Below are 14,122 nucleotides of genomic sequence, written 5' to 3'. Positions count from 1 at the left end.
CTTCCGGAGCCTGCAAACGGGTGAGTCCAAACAGCCATGGAAATGCAGCGATGCAGCTTTAAGTGGATGTGTTTGGGACAATGGCTTTCCTCCTGAAACCCCGACAGCACTGACTGGGCCGTGGTTTGGAGGGAGTAAGTGCGCGAGCGAGAGCAGCGCTGCTCTGCCTGCTTTAATGGCACTCAGTGTGCTGTGCTTGTGCTAATGGGGAGTGAATGACAGTGAAATCTCATCCTGAGAGTGGATGTCATTTCGCAGAGGGGACACAATGAGCGCTGATGTGGCCGATAGGGACATGGGGACCAGGGCATCCGATTAAAACGCTGTGCTTGTTCCCTCAGTTACTCGATCGGCGTGTGAACTCTTTATTTACTATCAGATACACTGACCGGGTGGCACCGAGCTGCAGCTCAGCGGCTCACCTGGAGCACAGGGGCTGAATGCTGTTAGTCTACTAATGCGTGCTGTTAGCTTAGTAGCCTATTAATGAACACTTGCCTGGTTTCTTTTATTGAGATAATAAATAAAATGCTCATTACTGCTGAATTACTGTGATCATGACCTATTTAAGGCCTATGATATGTTTATGATGCATGCGTTATGTAGGCCATTCAAACTCCATGAGATAGACAAAGTGGAAGTTCTCATCATCATAAATAAAGACTTAGACTTATTCAGAATAAAATGCTTAGATCTGAATCAGTAGAACAGCTACTCTTAACACACCAGCTCTGTTTATATGGGTGCAAAAACTACATGCATGTATATATATATATATATATATATATATATATATATATATATATACACACTGCTTAATAAGCACAGCAGAAGTAGCCTAAGTGTATGTGTGTGTGTGTGTGTGTGTGTCCTATTTGAGCTATTGCTTTCCATCTCTAAACCCCCCAGAGACTGATAGAGAGGGCTTTAGCATTACAGAAGAGTCTCTGCAGGAATGAGCTCCACTCAAAGGCTCCAGACTCGCTGACCACTCTCAGGCTTTAATTAATCTAACAGAAAAATGTGGACGTTTCTGCTGGAACTGAGAACAGAGCAGGATTTCTAATTTACAGCAAGAGGCCATCAGTGGGTGTAGAGCTAACCCTGCCATTTTTATACTCTTCTATACTCTCATATACGTTTTACATATGTGTTGTAGAGCAATAAGGGGAGGGGAATACAATCAGATAGTATCAGTAAGACTAGTAATAGCATAGTAAATAGTAACAGTGTATTAAATTATTATAAATAGTGGGTTAAATATTGCAAATACTGGAATATGCGTCATCCATACTGTGTTAAATAGAGCACACACTGGATTTAGTGTAAATCACGAGTAAATTTGACACTAGACCTGGTTAAATACTGGCTGTAAATACTGTGACTGTTATAAATATGCATGCTTATGTTAATAATATTAATAAAAACTTAGTTTGTACTGTTATAAATGCAGTAAAAAGTTTGACAAGTGTTAAAAATTATATATTTAATGTCATTAAATGTATAGAAATGTGTTAAATCTGCAGAAGTTCAGGCCTCACTGCTCTGAATTAAAGCATCTCAACACTAAGTGCATCGCAAACTCAACGTCAAATGATTCGTTAAATCTGAATCTCTAGTGTTTAATCCGTGTCTCTGTTTACTCAGACAGTCTGTGTTAAACTGAATGCACCGAAGCCGTGCCGGCATTATTAATGGAGCTCAGCCTGACCTGACTTAAATATGCACAGGACTTCAGTCTGTCCGAATACTGATGACACTGCGATCAAACGGGTCATGAATCGATTCCTTTTGCAGAGAAAAAATAAATATAACACATTTGAATGAACTACAGTTTATTAAGCTCTTGTTCATTCTTTAATAAAGCCAGAAATGGACATTTCTAAATGATTACTCATTACGCATTAAGCTTACTCACTGTACTCTTTATTAGTACATAACTGGAGGACTGTTATGTGAAACGCACTAGTAATTGCAGTATAATTGTAATAATGCACAATAAACAGGTAGTTACCACCCTGTTATGTTAAGTTATTTAACACTGTTTAGTCTGTATTAGAAATAAGTACAACTGACTCACCTGAAATTACACAATTACACAATAACATGCAAGCCCTTTTCAACAACCAAAAGCTGATCAGTTGAACCCTTATACAGAACACAGACTTAAATAACAGCGATTGATTAATTACATATTTAGTGCTTCTTATTCTCTAAAAGGTGATGAGTGATTTCTTGTGTATGTATGAGTGACTTATTAAACTCTTGTTGACTCAATAAACTCCAATAACACAATAAGCCTGGCACTATCTAGAACCCACACAAATTACATGTATATTTAGGTAGTAACAGGGTGGTAAAAGTGTTTTATTTCAACAAACAATGCAAATATTAGTAACGTGACCTCCAATCGTGACCTCCAAACCTGTACTAATAAAGAGTATAATGAACAAGTACTAACACATAGTGAATAACGTCTTTATTAAGGCTTTATTAAACAAAGAACAGGAACCTTAATATCCTTAATTTTTGTTACTTAACATAAAGTATTTATCAAAAAAACCTCACTGTGATTGTCCGCCTTTTTATGGAGATCTGGGCAATTTAGGAAATCAACCTTAACACCACTCTCCTATTACTTTACCATAAACGAAGGCGTTTGGCAATAGAGACCCTTCACTTCATACATGATGGACTAATTGTTTTAATTACAGATTGCCATTATCTTCTTAAAGTAGGCCAGTGTAATCCATGTGACGTCACTGGTGAAGGCTGGCTGGGTGTATGGGTGGTGTGCATGAGCCTGGAAGTGAAGGAATGAGGAGCACAATGGTGGGAGCTGTTGGGAGCCTGGTGTGTTTGGAAGCTGCTTATCGATGGCCAGGGCTGAAGCCTTCATTTCATATGCTGATGATCCTCCCTGTGCTAACACTCACACACTGAATCACAACATGCACTCACTGTCTCCAGGAGAATTCCCAACAACAGCTAACCTACACACACACACACACACACACACACACAGCCACCGACCAGGGCCTCACAGCCTAAAACACACCTTTATTTCTTGGTTGGATGAATTTGTGAAGTGAGGACAGAGTCTTTACACACTCCTTTTTACATCACAGCAAATAAACATTCAGTCTCATTCAGCTTTAAAATACGACCAAAACCAACTGAAATAAAAGTTCATTAAAATGTAAATTTAAAAAAATATATAAAATGGATAGAATTATAAATGCATGAATAACAAAAATGATACGAATGGTTAAATTAATACGAATATATATAAAATATCTAAATATTTAAAACAGTAGACAGAGCCGTATCTTTTTAAGGGCTAAACCAGGCGCGCAACCGCTTAACATTGAACAATACCAAAAATAAAAGTTCGCTTATTAATGAATTTATTTTAAACAATTTACTGGATTATCATTTTTATTTATTTAATTTTTTTCTGAATATATTTTGAATGGTTTTACTCGTTTTACTTTAATGAAAATCGCATAAACTTCTTTTCAGCATTTATTTCTTTTCATTCTTGCATAGAAAATTATATATCTGAAGTGGGTGGAGCTTGGGGCAGCTAACGTGTTCAGAAACCGCCTTAACCTTATATAAGAAACTAAGTATATAATAATAATAATAATAATTGTAATTGTAATTGAATTTTTAACGTCTTTATTTTCCCTGCTACTTTAAAGCAGATCGGCGGGCTGTGAGTGAGAGTGTGTGAATGTAGCTAAGTAGGCTAAAAAATCCCATATTGTCCCCAGCATGACGCCTGAGGCTCCACAGCCTGAGCTCCCTCCACCACCTCCACACCACCTCCACACCACCACCACCACCACCGCCGCTGCTGCCGCCGCCGCTGCTGCTGCTGCTTTCTCTCTCAACCTGTTGCTGCAGTTCAGTGAGGGCTGGAAGAACAAAACGCTGGCTGCTTTCTCTCTGGTGGTCGTCAGCCCAGCTCAGCCCAGATTGTTCGCTCCATCCCCACATGCTGCTCCACGCGTTTAGCAGCGCATAAACTCGAAATTTCCACCAAACGCTTTTTTTTCCACAGTTCAGCAGGGTTGCCAGATCTCGCGAGAGAATCAAGCAACCAGGTCTATGGAAACAAGCCCAAAAGAAGCGAATTAGCTCTTTAAAGACAGGCGCCCATCCGCAGTGAGAGAGAGACCACTTTATCAATTAATATGTGTGGATTTAATCTGTATATCATTCAGAACCATCCTAAAAATAATTGAACAAGTCATTTGAACCTTTTTTTCTCTTTAACTCAGAACCAGCAGAGGAAATGCAAATGAAAATCTACTGCAGAATAAAGCCGCTAATTAATGCGGTTTGTCCCGGTTAATTAAATAAATGAAAATAAATAATAAACAATGGGAAATTCATAAATTAATTCATGAAAATGAATGAAAAGATGTAACAATAAGGCTGGTCTTGACATTAGTTCTGTTCCTCTGTAGCACACACATCACACACACATCACACACACACACACACACACCTTACATAACAGTTATCCTAGTTCCCTTAATCCAAAGTTAACAAACTAACTAACAGAACAAACTAGCAGTTTCTATTTACTCAAACAAGCAACTAAACTTCAGAAATAAGCTCAAAAACGACCAAAATTAATAAGCGACTTTACAGAAAAATGAGCCCGAGGTGGCTGATAATAAGCGGCCCAGGCAACTGTGCAGTTCAGCACTTTCAGCAGGGCTGGGGAATGCACCGCCTCCCCTCCCGCCCAACCCTCAGCAAAAACTCCCCGCCGCCGCCCTCTGAATTACCCCCCTTTCCGCAACCCCCCCCCCCCCTTTTTTTTTGTTGTTTGATGCAGATAAAAACGAGAAAACGAAAATTAGAAATCTGAAAACGAAAACGTGCTCCACGTTCAACAAATCAGCGCCGTCCCACGTGGACGCGCACGCGGAGAAAAGGCTCTGCAGGCCAATGCAGCGAAGCGTCTGACCTTATTAAATAATAAAGAGATGCTGATTTACACTGTCGTCGAGAGAGAGGGGGGGTGGATAAGAGGTGTGGGGGTGGGTGGGGCAATTATCCATCGTTAGGTTGCCATTAAAAGCGAATTAACTCGAATTAATAAGAAAACAAAGTGGTGCATGTTGAAGTTTAGCCCCCCTGTAAAGCCTGAGCTATCAAATAACTGCCCGTTATAGTAATTAATATTCTCTAAAACTGTTATAAAAATATTTCACATTCTGGCCAATAATTACAAAATAAATACATAATAATAATATAAAATGATACATTAATTGATTATTGTTTGGGTCGTATTTTATACAAACTAAATACAAACTAAAATATAAAAGACACAATTATCTAACCAACCCCTGCCTTTGTAAATGACCTCATTTCAAACAAATAAATCTATCTGTATTTTTCTGGTGGGTGCAGTGCACGGCTGATCCACCAGGGCAGCAGAAAACGTGTATCTGATTTTCTGTTTTAATTTATATAATGAATTACTATTTATTTACTTCAATATATTATATATTATCATATATATATTTTTTCTAGTATTATACACATTATATAATAACATAAATATATATTATCTAATGGTTATATTAGATATATTAGATGATAATTATAATATATAATTATTATAATATTATAATTATTTCATGATCCCCCCCCCCCCCCCCGGACAGTGTGATCATGCTGCAGAGGTCTTAACAACTCAGATATGTATCCCACCTGCAATAAGACACTGTTATTAGCTTTACCAGGTTAAGATCACAGCATCACAGCTCTCCTTCCCCTTTTTCTCTGACACAAGCAGCACGCGCTGAGGGAGGCTATACGTGCACATTTGACGTATGCATAAATAAACAAAAGAAATAAAACGAGGAAGCGCGTGATCGCAGATTACAGATGTTTAGTTTAATGCATGCATGTCCCTGCACCACAGCAATGCTGTAGAGGTGGATGGTGGTGTGTGTGTGTGTGTGTGTGTGGGGGGGTGGTGTTGGCACCTCTGACAGCTGGCTTTTCTGTTGCTGCTTTCAAAGAAAAGAACAGAAACAGTGAGCACTTGGCAGGCAGCTCGGTGTATTCATTGCGCTCACAATTAAGAAAATGTGTCACACACAAGTGAGTGAAATTGAAGAAACCGTCTGAGAGCTGGAAACGGGCTGGTGGGAAGTGCAATAGTCTGGAATGCTGTCAGTTCAAACTGTTGAATATCTGATTGTGTAGCATAAACAGGGCTGTTCTTCAGGTTTTACAGGCTGCAATAGATAATATATACCGGCTGCAATCTGTATAACCACACTGATTCACACTGGGTTTACACCGAAACCTTTGGCTACAAATTTGATTAACAGTTTACAGCATCTTTAGATTATTGCAGGCTGTCAAACCCCTGTAGAAACCTTCACTGGCCGGATAAGAGATCATCTATTCAGCAGCTATATCAGTAAGGTGTCAAAGGTGCTTCAAAAGGTTCTTTAGAAGAACTTCTTTGGGTTCCACAAAGAGCCATGCTAGTAATAGAGGTGTGTGATTGTGAAGAACCTGTAAACTGTTGAATGTCTGCTTATGTAGCTTAAATAGCTGTTCTGCAGGTGTGGAATATAAGGTCCTGCAGGCTGCAATAAGTGGCCTGTACTATCTCTATGATTCGCGCTAGTTTTATACCAGAATTATGACTATACATTTGGTTCATGACAATTTTGCTCCTGATCTTTAGATTATTGGAGGCGGCGATGTTTCATTTTAGATACTAGGCAAGGCCTGAAGACTCTTCAACCTCTTCGGAGGAATGGCATGGGCATAGCAGAACCCCTTTTTGTAACTGTTTTGGGAGTGAGATTTAAGTGTGAAGAACCTCCACATCTAAACCAAAGGTTATAGGTTTCTTCTAGAGCCCAAACACACATTTAGAACCCATAATTTACCAAAGACATTAGATCATTCATGTAGCTTCTGCACTAGTATATATTAATACACTGATATTTTAATCTGGATCATAAAGAAGAAGGCGATGCTAAGCGATGCCTTAGAAGAACAGAGTGTGAAGAACCGTTACTGGTAATTATCTGCTTGTGTAGCGTAAACCTTTGTTCTTCAGGTGTGGCACATTGGTATGAGATTTACAGGCTGCAGTGCATAGCCTCACCTGTTTAATCTCACTGCTTTACGCTAGTTTTATACCAGGCTTTTTGGACTATACATTTAATAATGCTTATTTTTACCTGATCTTCAGATTATTAAAGGCTTTTTTTATTTCAGTTGAAGGACTCTGCAGTGATGGCATGGGCATTGCAAAATCACTATATATTTTTAATGTAGGGTTCTTTAAAGACCATTTTGTGAAAGAGATTTGAGCGAGAAGAACATTTCTAAGGTATAAAAAAAGCTTAAAAGCTCAACATCTACACCAAGAGTTGTAAGTTTCTCCTAGAGCCTCTCAAAACATCTAGGAACTTTTGGCAATCCTATCATTTGAGTTTTGGTTCCATGAAGAACCATGTTTGTAATAGGAACCTTTAATTTGGCAAGGAACCTTTACATCAAGTGAAGCTTCTTTAGATCTCAATACAGAAGGTTCAATCTGTATTACAAACATGGTTCTTTACAGAACCACACATGGTTCTTCTACCTCGACTAACTGAGTAACTAGCACACTCTCTGGGTGTACTGTATGGACACCCATTGCAAACTCTGATAGTGGACATTATTCATTACTGTGATGCTGCACAGATTGGCACTGAATAGCCTGAAAGCATTGCATTATACTCTACACTTGTGTGTGTGTGTGTGTGTGTGTGTGTGTGTGTGTGTGTGCAGGAAAAATCACACTGAACGAACTGAAACTGAATCAGACAGGTGCGTCCATCAGCATCTTTCAGAGCCAGTTTAGTCCAGCCCTACAGTGGTCAGCCAGATCAGACAACTGCCCTGGCTTAAAGAGCAGTGCGGTCAGGCGTGGAGCCGATGCCATGCTGGCTGGCAGTGTGTGGTCTCAGCAAGGGGAGTGTGTGTCTATCTCTGCCACCCCCCCCCCCTCCAAACCACCACCACCACCACCACCCTCTGCATCCCCTGCACCTGCAGTGGATCAGGCAGCTACGGCCATTCACCCACTCACCCTCTACACCACACCGTTTCATCACTTCGGCCCACCTCACAATGCTGCTGCCCCCCTGACAGCCCACCCTAACCCTGTGTACCCCCAGCTACACAGCCCACCCCTACCCCTCTTAGACATGGGCAGAGAGGGAGGTGCCTGTGGGAGAAAACTCAGAAACTCAGGTCATTAGCCTACTTTCTCTGGTTGGATCCCCTTCACACACACACACACACCAACTAACTATGGAGACAACAGACTGCCACAAACTCAGATCTAGAACTTCCACCAAAAAGATCTAGAAAGGAACCTCCGCTCTTCAAAATAAAGGAGCTTTAACTGGTTCTTTGAGCGATGCCATGGAAGAACCACCATCCGTAAAAAGTGTTTGTAATAGACACCGACTTTCAACACCTAAAGAACCTTCACTTGATATAAAGGTTCTTCTCTAATTTGTAGGGTTCTTCCTTCCATCCCATCCTAACGGGACCAGAAGTAAATGGGAAGAATGTTTATATTGGTAAAAAAAAAAAAGAAACTTCAAGTGAAGGTTCTTTAGAATGTTAACAGGTTCATTCAATAGAACAAACATGGTTCCTTTCTATGAATGCGAAGAACCTTTATACTGGTAGAACAAACAAACAAAAAAAACGTTACCATCAAGTGAAGGTTCTTCAGACTTCTGAAGGGTTCTGTCTATATGACAAACCTGGTTCTTTAAGGAACCAAAAGTGGCTCTTCCTTAAGTGTGAAAATCTGTTCCCCTTGGTAAAGAACCTACACATTAAGTAAAGGTTCTTCAGACCAATCTCTATTACAAATATGGTACTTGGTTCTTCTATGAGTGTGAAGCACCTTCATATTGTTAAAAAAAAGAAACTTCAAGGGAAGGTTCTTTAGAATGTTGTAGGAGGTTCATTCAATAGAACAAACATGGTTCCTTTGGAAACCAAAAGTGGTTCTTCTATGAATGCGAAGAACCTTTATATTGGTAGAACAAACAAACAAAAAAACTTTACCATCAAGTGAAGGTTCTTCAGACTTCTGAAGGGTTCTGTCTATATGATAAACATGGTTCTTTAAGGAACCAAAAGTGGCTCTTCCTTGAGTGTGAAAAATCTGTACCCTCTGGTAAAGAACCTACACATTAAGTAAAGGTTCTTCAGACCAATCTCTATTACAAATATGGTATCTAATGGAACCAAATGTGGTTCTTCTATGAATGTTATGTATGTTATATAAAAAAAACTTGTCAAGAGAATGTTCTTTAGAATTTTACTTTAAAGGGTTCTGTCTAATTTACAAACATGGTTCTTTGTGGAACCAAAAGCGGTTCCTCTATCGCATCACCCCAAAAACATTTGAAGCACCTTCATTTTTAAGAGTGTAGCAGAAATCCTATCACTACTACTATGGTTATTATTATTTTTATTATTAATAATAATGATAATAATAATAATAATTGGATTTGTGCAGGGTTGTGATGGCATGGTAACTGGTTCGGCTACTTCTAGGCCTAAAAGGCAAAGCAAATAAGTAAATAAAGAGAACTGACCATATCCTCTCTGCGTGCAGCCCTGCACTCAGCCTAACACCGACATGTCTGTAGCTCTGAAGCCCACTGACACTCCCACCGCTGCCCTGGAGTCTCCTGTTCACAGCCTGATCACAGCTGTTCAAATCATTCAGGAAAACAAAATCTGAATAAATGCCACGCCCCCTCCTACCAACGAAACACGTCTGTTAGAGAGCCCTGGTCCAAAGCTGTGTTCAAATCTAAGCTATATTAAACATTTACCACAGCACACACACACACACACACACACACACACACACACACACTCACACACACACACCAGCCAAGAGGAAAGTGTAATCTATTGAAATGCACTGCCCTTATCAGATTCCTTAAAATCTCAATAGCGCGCGCTCACATACAGACCGCCCTTTATTCTCCCAGCAAGCATTTCTCATTAACGAACACAGTCCAGTCCTGCGCTCCTCAGCTCCTCAGCATCCCTCTCTAATAAGAGTGAACAGAGACACTAGAGCTGCTATTAAAGGGAAAGTAAGAGCGCTCACCACCTGTTGCTGCTGCACCATCCAACAGCCTCAGTGCTGCCCAATGGCTCCTCAGCTCCTCTAATTCTGCTGAAGCAGGAAAATACAATAATATTAATACGAATAATTGTAATAATAATAATAATAATAATAATAATAATATTAAAATACAGTATGGTGTCAAATGTAGCTAATCTTAACGGTAAAAACAATAATAATAATAATAATAATAATAATATGAAATCCTAAAACAGTGAATAGTCAGAATATGTATATATATATATATATATATATATATATATATATATATATATATATATATATATATATATATATATACACATTTAGGGCATTTAGCAGATGCTCTTATCCAGAGCGACTTACATATATATATATATATACATACTAGTACTGTTGAGAGGCTGTTCTCTTAGCAGAGTTTTTACTATTAGACCTTCTCATTTTAGAATAGAATAGAATTTCTCCTTCTTGTGAAAGTAGTTTGAGATCTTCTGAGCTAATTTTTGAAGAACAAAGCTTGGTTCTAGATTTTGCCTGGACGCCCCCATCCAGAACAGCGTGGATGAGTCAACAGCTCACCTGATTTACCATCATTAAGCACTGATTTACCAAAGCAGTGGTGTTGAATAAGAACTCTGAATAATACTAGACTCCCATGAGGAGAACTTTGGAGATGTTTTGAGGAACACGGTGAGGGAAAATCACGACTTTTATTTTAAATTTAGGAAATAAAAGCTAACTGCCCAGACAACTAGCTGCAGCTTATTAGATTATTTCATCTTAGCCAATAGAGACACAACCCTAATGTCTAATAAATACGCTGCACTTTCCTCCACTTGTATTTATGTTTACTCAGACTGACACTGAATTTTCTTTCGTGCCCAAATGAAAATCTTAATAGAAATAAAAAATTGAATTTGCTGTAAAACTGAACCCCTCCCTTTCCCAACAACGCGGTGCGAATTCAGATTAGTTAATCATTATTAGCCTTTCCTTTCTTATCAAAGCTGGTCAAATCATCCCAGCTTTAAATATCCAGCACACAAACCGACCCACACGAGGGGCAGGCAGGTCCTTCCAATAAACACAGCCATAATAAATAAATGTAAACGTAAGAGTTATCCTCATTCCCCTAGTGTGTGTGTAAGTGTGTGTGTGTAAGTGTGTGTCTAAGTGTGTGTGTGTGTGTGTGTATCGGTGGCTAATCCTCCATCCGCCCTCTCTCCATCCCCACTTTATCAGCCACGTTGAGCCCGCGCGGCCGTTTCCAGCGCTCGTGTTGAATAATGAATTGAACCAGTGCTCTCTGACCCTTAGAGAGTCCAGCAGGGACCCGTTTGTAGGAATAATACTCCGCAATGAGCCCTCGTCAAATATTCATTTAGCTGTTAATGTGAGCTGCTCTCCCCTGAGGGCTGCTGGGAATGAAGCCGCGAGGACTTCCACTGCACCGCACGCGCACTTTGTACAACATGCATCCAGATTTAAAATGGCAAAAGATGATAAAAACTAAAAACAATAAACTGAAAATAAGTTTATAAAATGTAAGTGTTGCATTTACGCGCCTAACCCTTATCTTTGGCCTTTCAAGTGAAAGCCTGGTCTGCGCATGACAATAAACACTGACAGAATAAACAGAGAAAAGTGTGTTGAACTGCAGGGAAGGAACAGCTTGGTTGGGTTTGATTGGTCTCTAAAACATCCATAAACTGCAAATCGATTTAGTAAGATGCGTAGTAACGAAGCGTTCTACAGGCCCGTAGTAATAGACTGGATAAACGTCGAATTACAGGTATTTTATTGCGATTTCATTGGTTAACGTAATTTGTAGAAGCTTTGGAGAAGCTGGACTACAGTTCAGCAGGTCTGGGTACACTAACAGCAACGATCACAAGGTGTTCCAACCTTTAGAAGCCTCAGAACCAACCAACATCTCACCTCAATCATTAGACACAACGGGTTCCTTTGAAGCAATTTAGGTTCCAGAAAGAAACTGTGAATGTGAAGAACCTTTTCACTTCTGACTTCTTCAAAGCTTTAATGTTCCTCACATGTATCTCGGTTACACAATAGTTTACTTTATTAAAGCAAAAATGGTTCTTCTACGGCATCTCTCAAAAAAAAAAAACTTTCGTAGCACATGTTTAAAGAGTGTACATTAATATTTGTACGAGATTGAAAAGCTGTACTCACAGCTCCATGGTGTCGGAGATGACCTGAAAGATGTCAAAAGATCTGTGATGTCAAACGTGCTGAGATGTTTCTTCAGGTGTTCTTGTTCCCCCTCATCCTCTGCAGCTCTGTAAAACATAAGATTTTTAATATGAAAAATTCTCCTCTTTAATCAGATCATCTCATTTAGACTCTACAACACACTTCAGATGAATGGCAGTGTTTTAGGGCTATCAGTTCTGTACAGTATTGAGGAGCTCAATATTTCAACCAAAGCTAAATCATTTTTTACAGAGCAGTCCTACTGACAGCTATTTGAGTAACTACTAATATTACAACCGTGGTTATTAATGAAATACCGCAAACATCTATTTTATGTGACAACAAAAAGCTTGGTTATTTGTTATAAACTCAAATAAATATTCAGATTGCAACTCCAATACAACTCTCAAACAGACACTTAAGACCTTTTTCATTTGTTTTCACTGTAAGCTGAAAGTATAAAAACAGGAACCGTCATTTTAATTTATGAGACAAAAATTGGACTGTAAAAATTAAAATGTCAAAGTCTTATTTTTACTAAAAATAAAAGATTATAACTTTCAGAATATAAAACATTTCAAACTGTTATCTTTGCCACAGCAGTTCCTGGAAGTTCAACCTAAAAGTGTCACCAATCATCAAGTCCAATTTGAATTCAATTTTAAATAAATTCAAACAGAATTTGACTCTAATAAAACGGAGCTATATGTGAGATCAGATGAACAAACTAATCTCAAAATACACTTCAAATCAACTTGTCAGATCCACTCGTTCCACCTTTTTATGATCGCACATGAATGATCAAGATTAAATTGTATTTTTAACGCGTTTACAGTTTTATTCAGAATAATTTACTTTAAATAAATAAAAGTCTACCTCGTGGTGGGTCTCCAGTCTGTTAGGTGGGTCTAACAGCTACACCAGAGCGCAGATTTACAGGGAAATAAAACCCCCTGAAGAGCCGCTGAGTCACAGTCCTTCACAAAAAATACAGAAATACAAAACGGTGTTAAAGCTCGATCTAAAGCTCAACACAGTCCTTAATGTGGATGCAAAGCTGGCAAACACTCATACACTCCTCACACACACAGCTGCTTTGCTGTTTTTTAGAAGAGCTTAAGAAGGATTTTCCAAATACTTACAGTCAAATGAGCCGCATTTATTAAAACCGAGAATGTTCTCTTTCCGTTTGGTTTTTTTGTTTGTTTGTTTGTTTTGTGCATCAGTGAATAAAATGACATATTAAATATATAGTCATTTATGTGTCCTGAGTTGGAGGAAAGTAAATGAAACCTACAACAAACCTACAGAAGAAAGAAATAAAATCAAAACCCAAAACAATTTCAAATATCCAAATTTCAAAAATTTATTCATTTCAAACTGCATATTGAAAAAAAAACTCAGCTGAAATTGTAACTGTTATGGTGCTATTAGTTCAAATATATATATACATGGAGTGTTGGCATCTGCGTACAGGCCACATTTTTAAAAATACAACTACGGAAAAAAAGAATTTAAGATTTTTTTAAAATAAAAACTTAAAATATCACAGTAAATATACAGAAAATTTACAAGCCATGAGAAAATAAAGAACACAAACTTCATATCTCTAACAGATGGAGGGTTTTGAGACTAAACAAAACAAAACAAAAAATAATATATAAATTAACGTGCGAGAGCGTTTTTGCGTTTTTCTGTTTTTTCATTTTTTATCCTTTA

The 14,122-nt window shown here is 38.5% G+C and overlaps 1 protein-coding gene across 11 annotated transcripts in view; it reads right to left on the bottom strand.

Moving 5' to 3' along the window:
* Positions 1–14,122, bottom strand: part of LOC140537666 (uncharacterized) — a 184,446-nt gene that overhangs the window by 30,160 nt on the left and 140,164 nt on the right. For 7 of the 11 annotated variants that reach the window (XR_011977677.1, XR_011977678.1, XM_072659813.1 and 4 more), the window contains 2 exons: positions 12,383–12,489; positions 10,190–10,258 (listed from right to left, as the gene is read on the bottom strand). Coding sequence is in view for 6 of the 11 variants with exons in the window: in XM_072659813.1 (XP_072515914.1) it covers positions 10,190–10,258; positions 12,383–12,489 (176 nt within the window). In the remaining 5 variants the exon portion in view is untranslated. Of the gene's footprint in view, positions 1–10,189; positions 10,259–12,382; positions 12,490–13,279; positions 13,381–14,122 lie in introns of all 11 variants that reach the window. The other 4 variants (XR_011977674.1, XR_011977676.1, XR_011977675.1 and 1 more) reach the window with 2 other exon arrangements.

This window comes from Salminus brasiliensis, chromosome 17, assembly GCF_030463535.1.
Source record: "Salminus brasiliensis chromosome 17, fSalBra1.hap2, whole genome shotgun sequence".
In the NCBI taxonomy this organism is placed as follows: Eukaryota; Metazoa; Chordata; class Actinopteri; order Characiformes; family Bryconidae; genus Salminus; species Salminus brasiliensis.
Note: the sequence above shows the minus strand (reverse complement) of the source record. Positions and strands in the feature narration are given on the sequence as shown.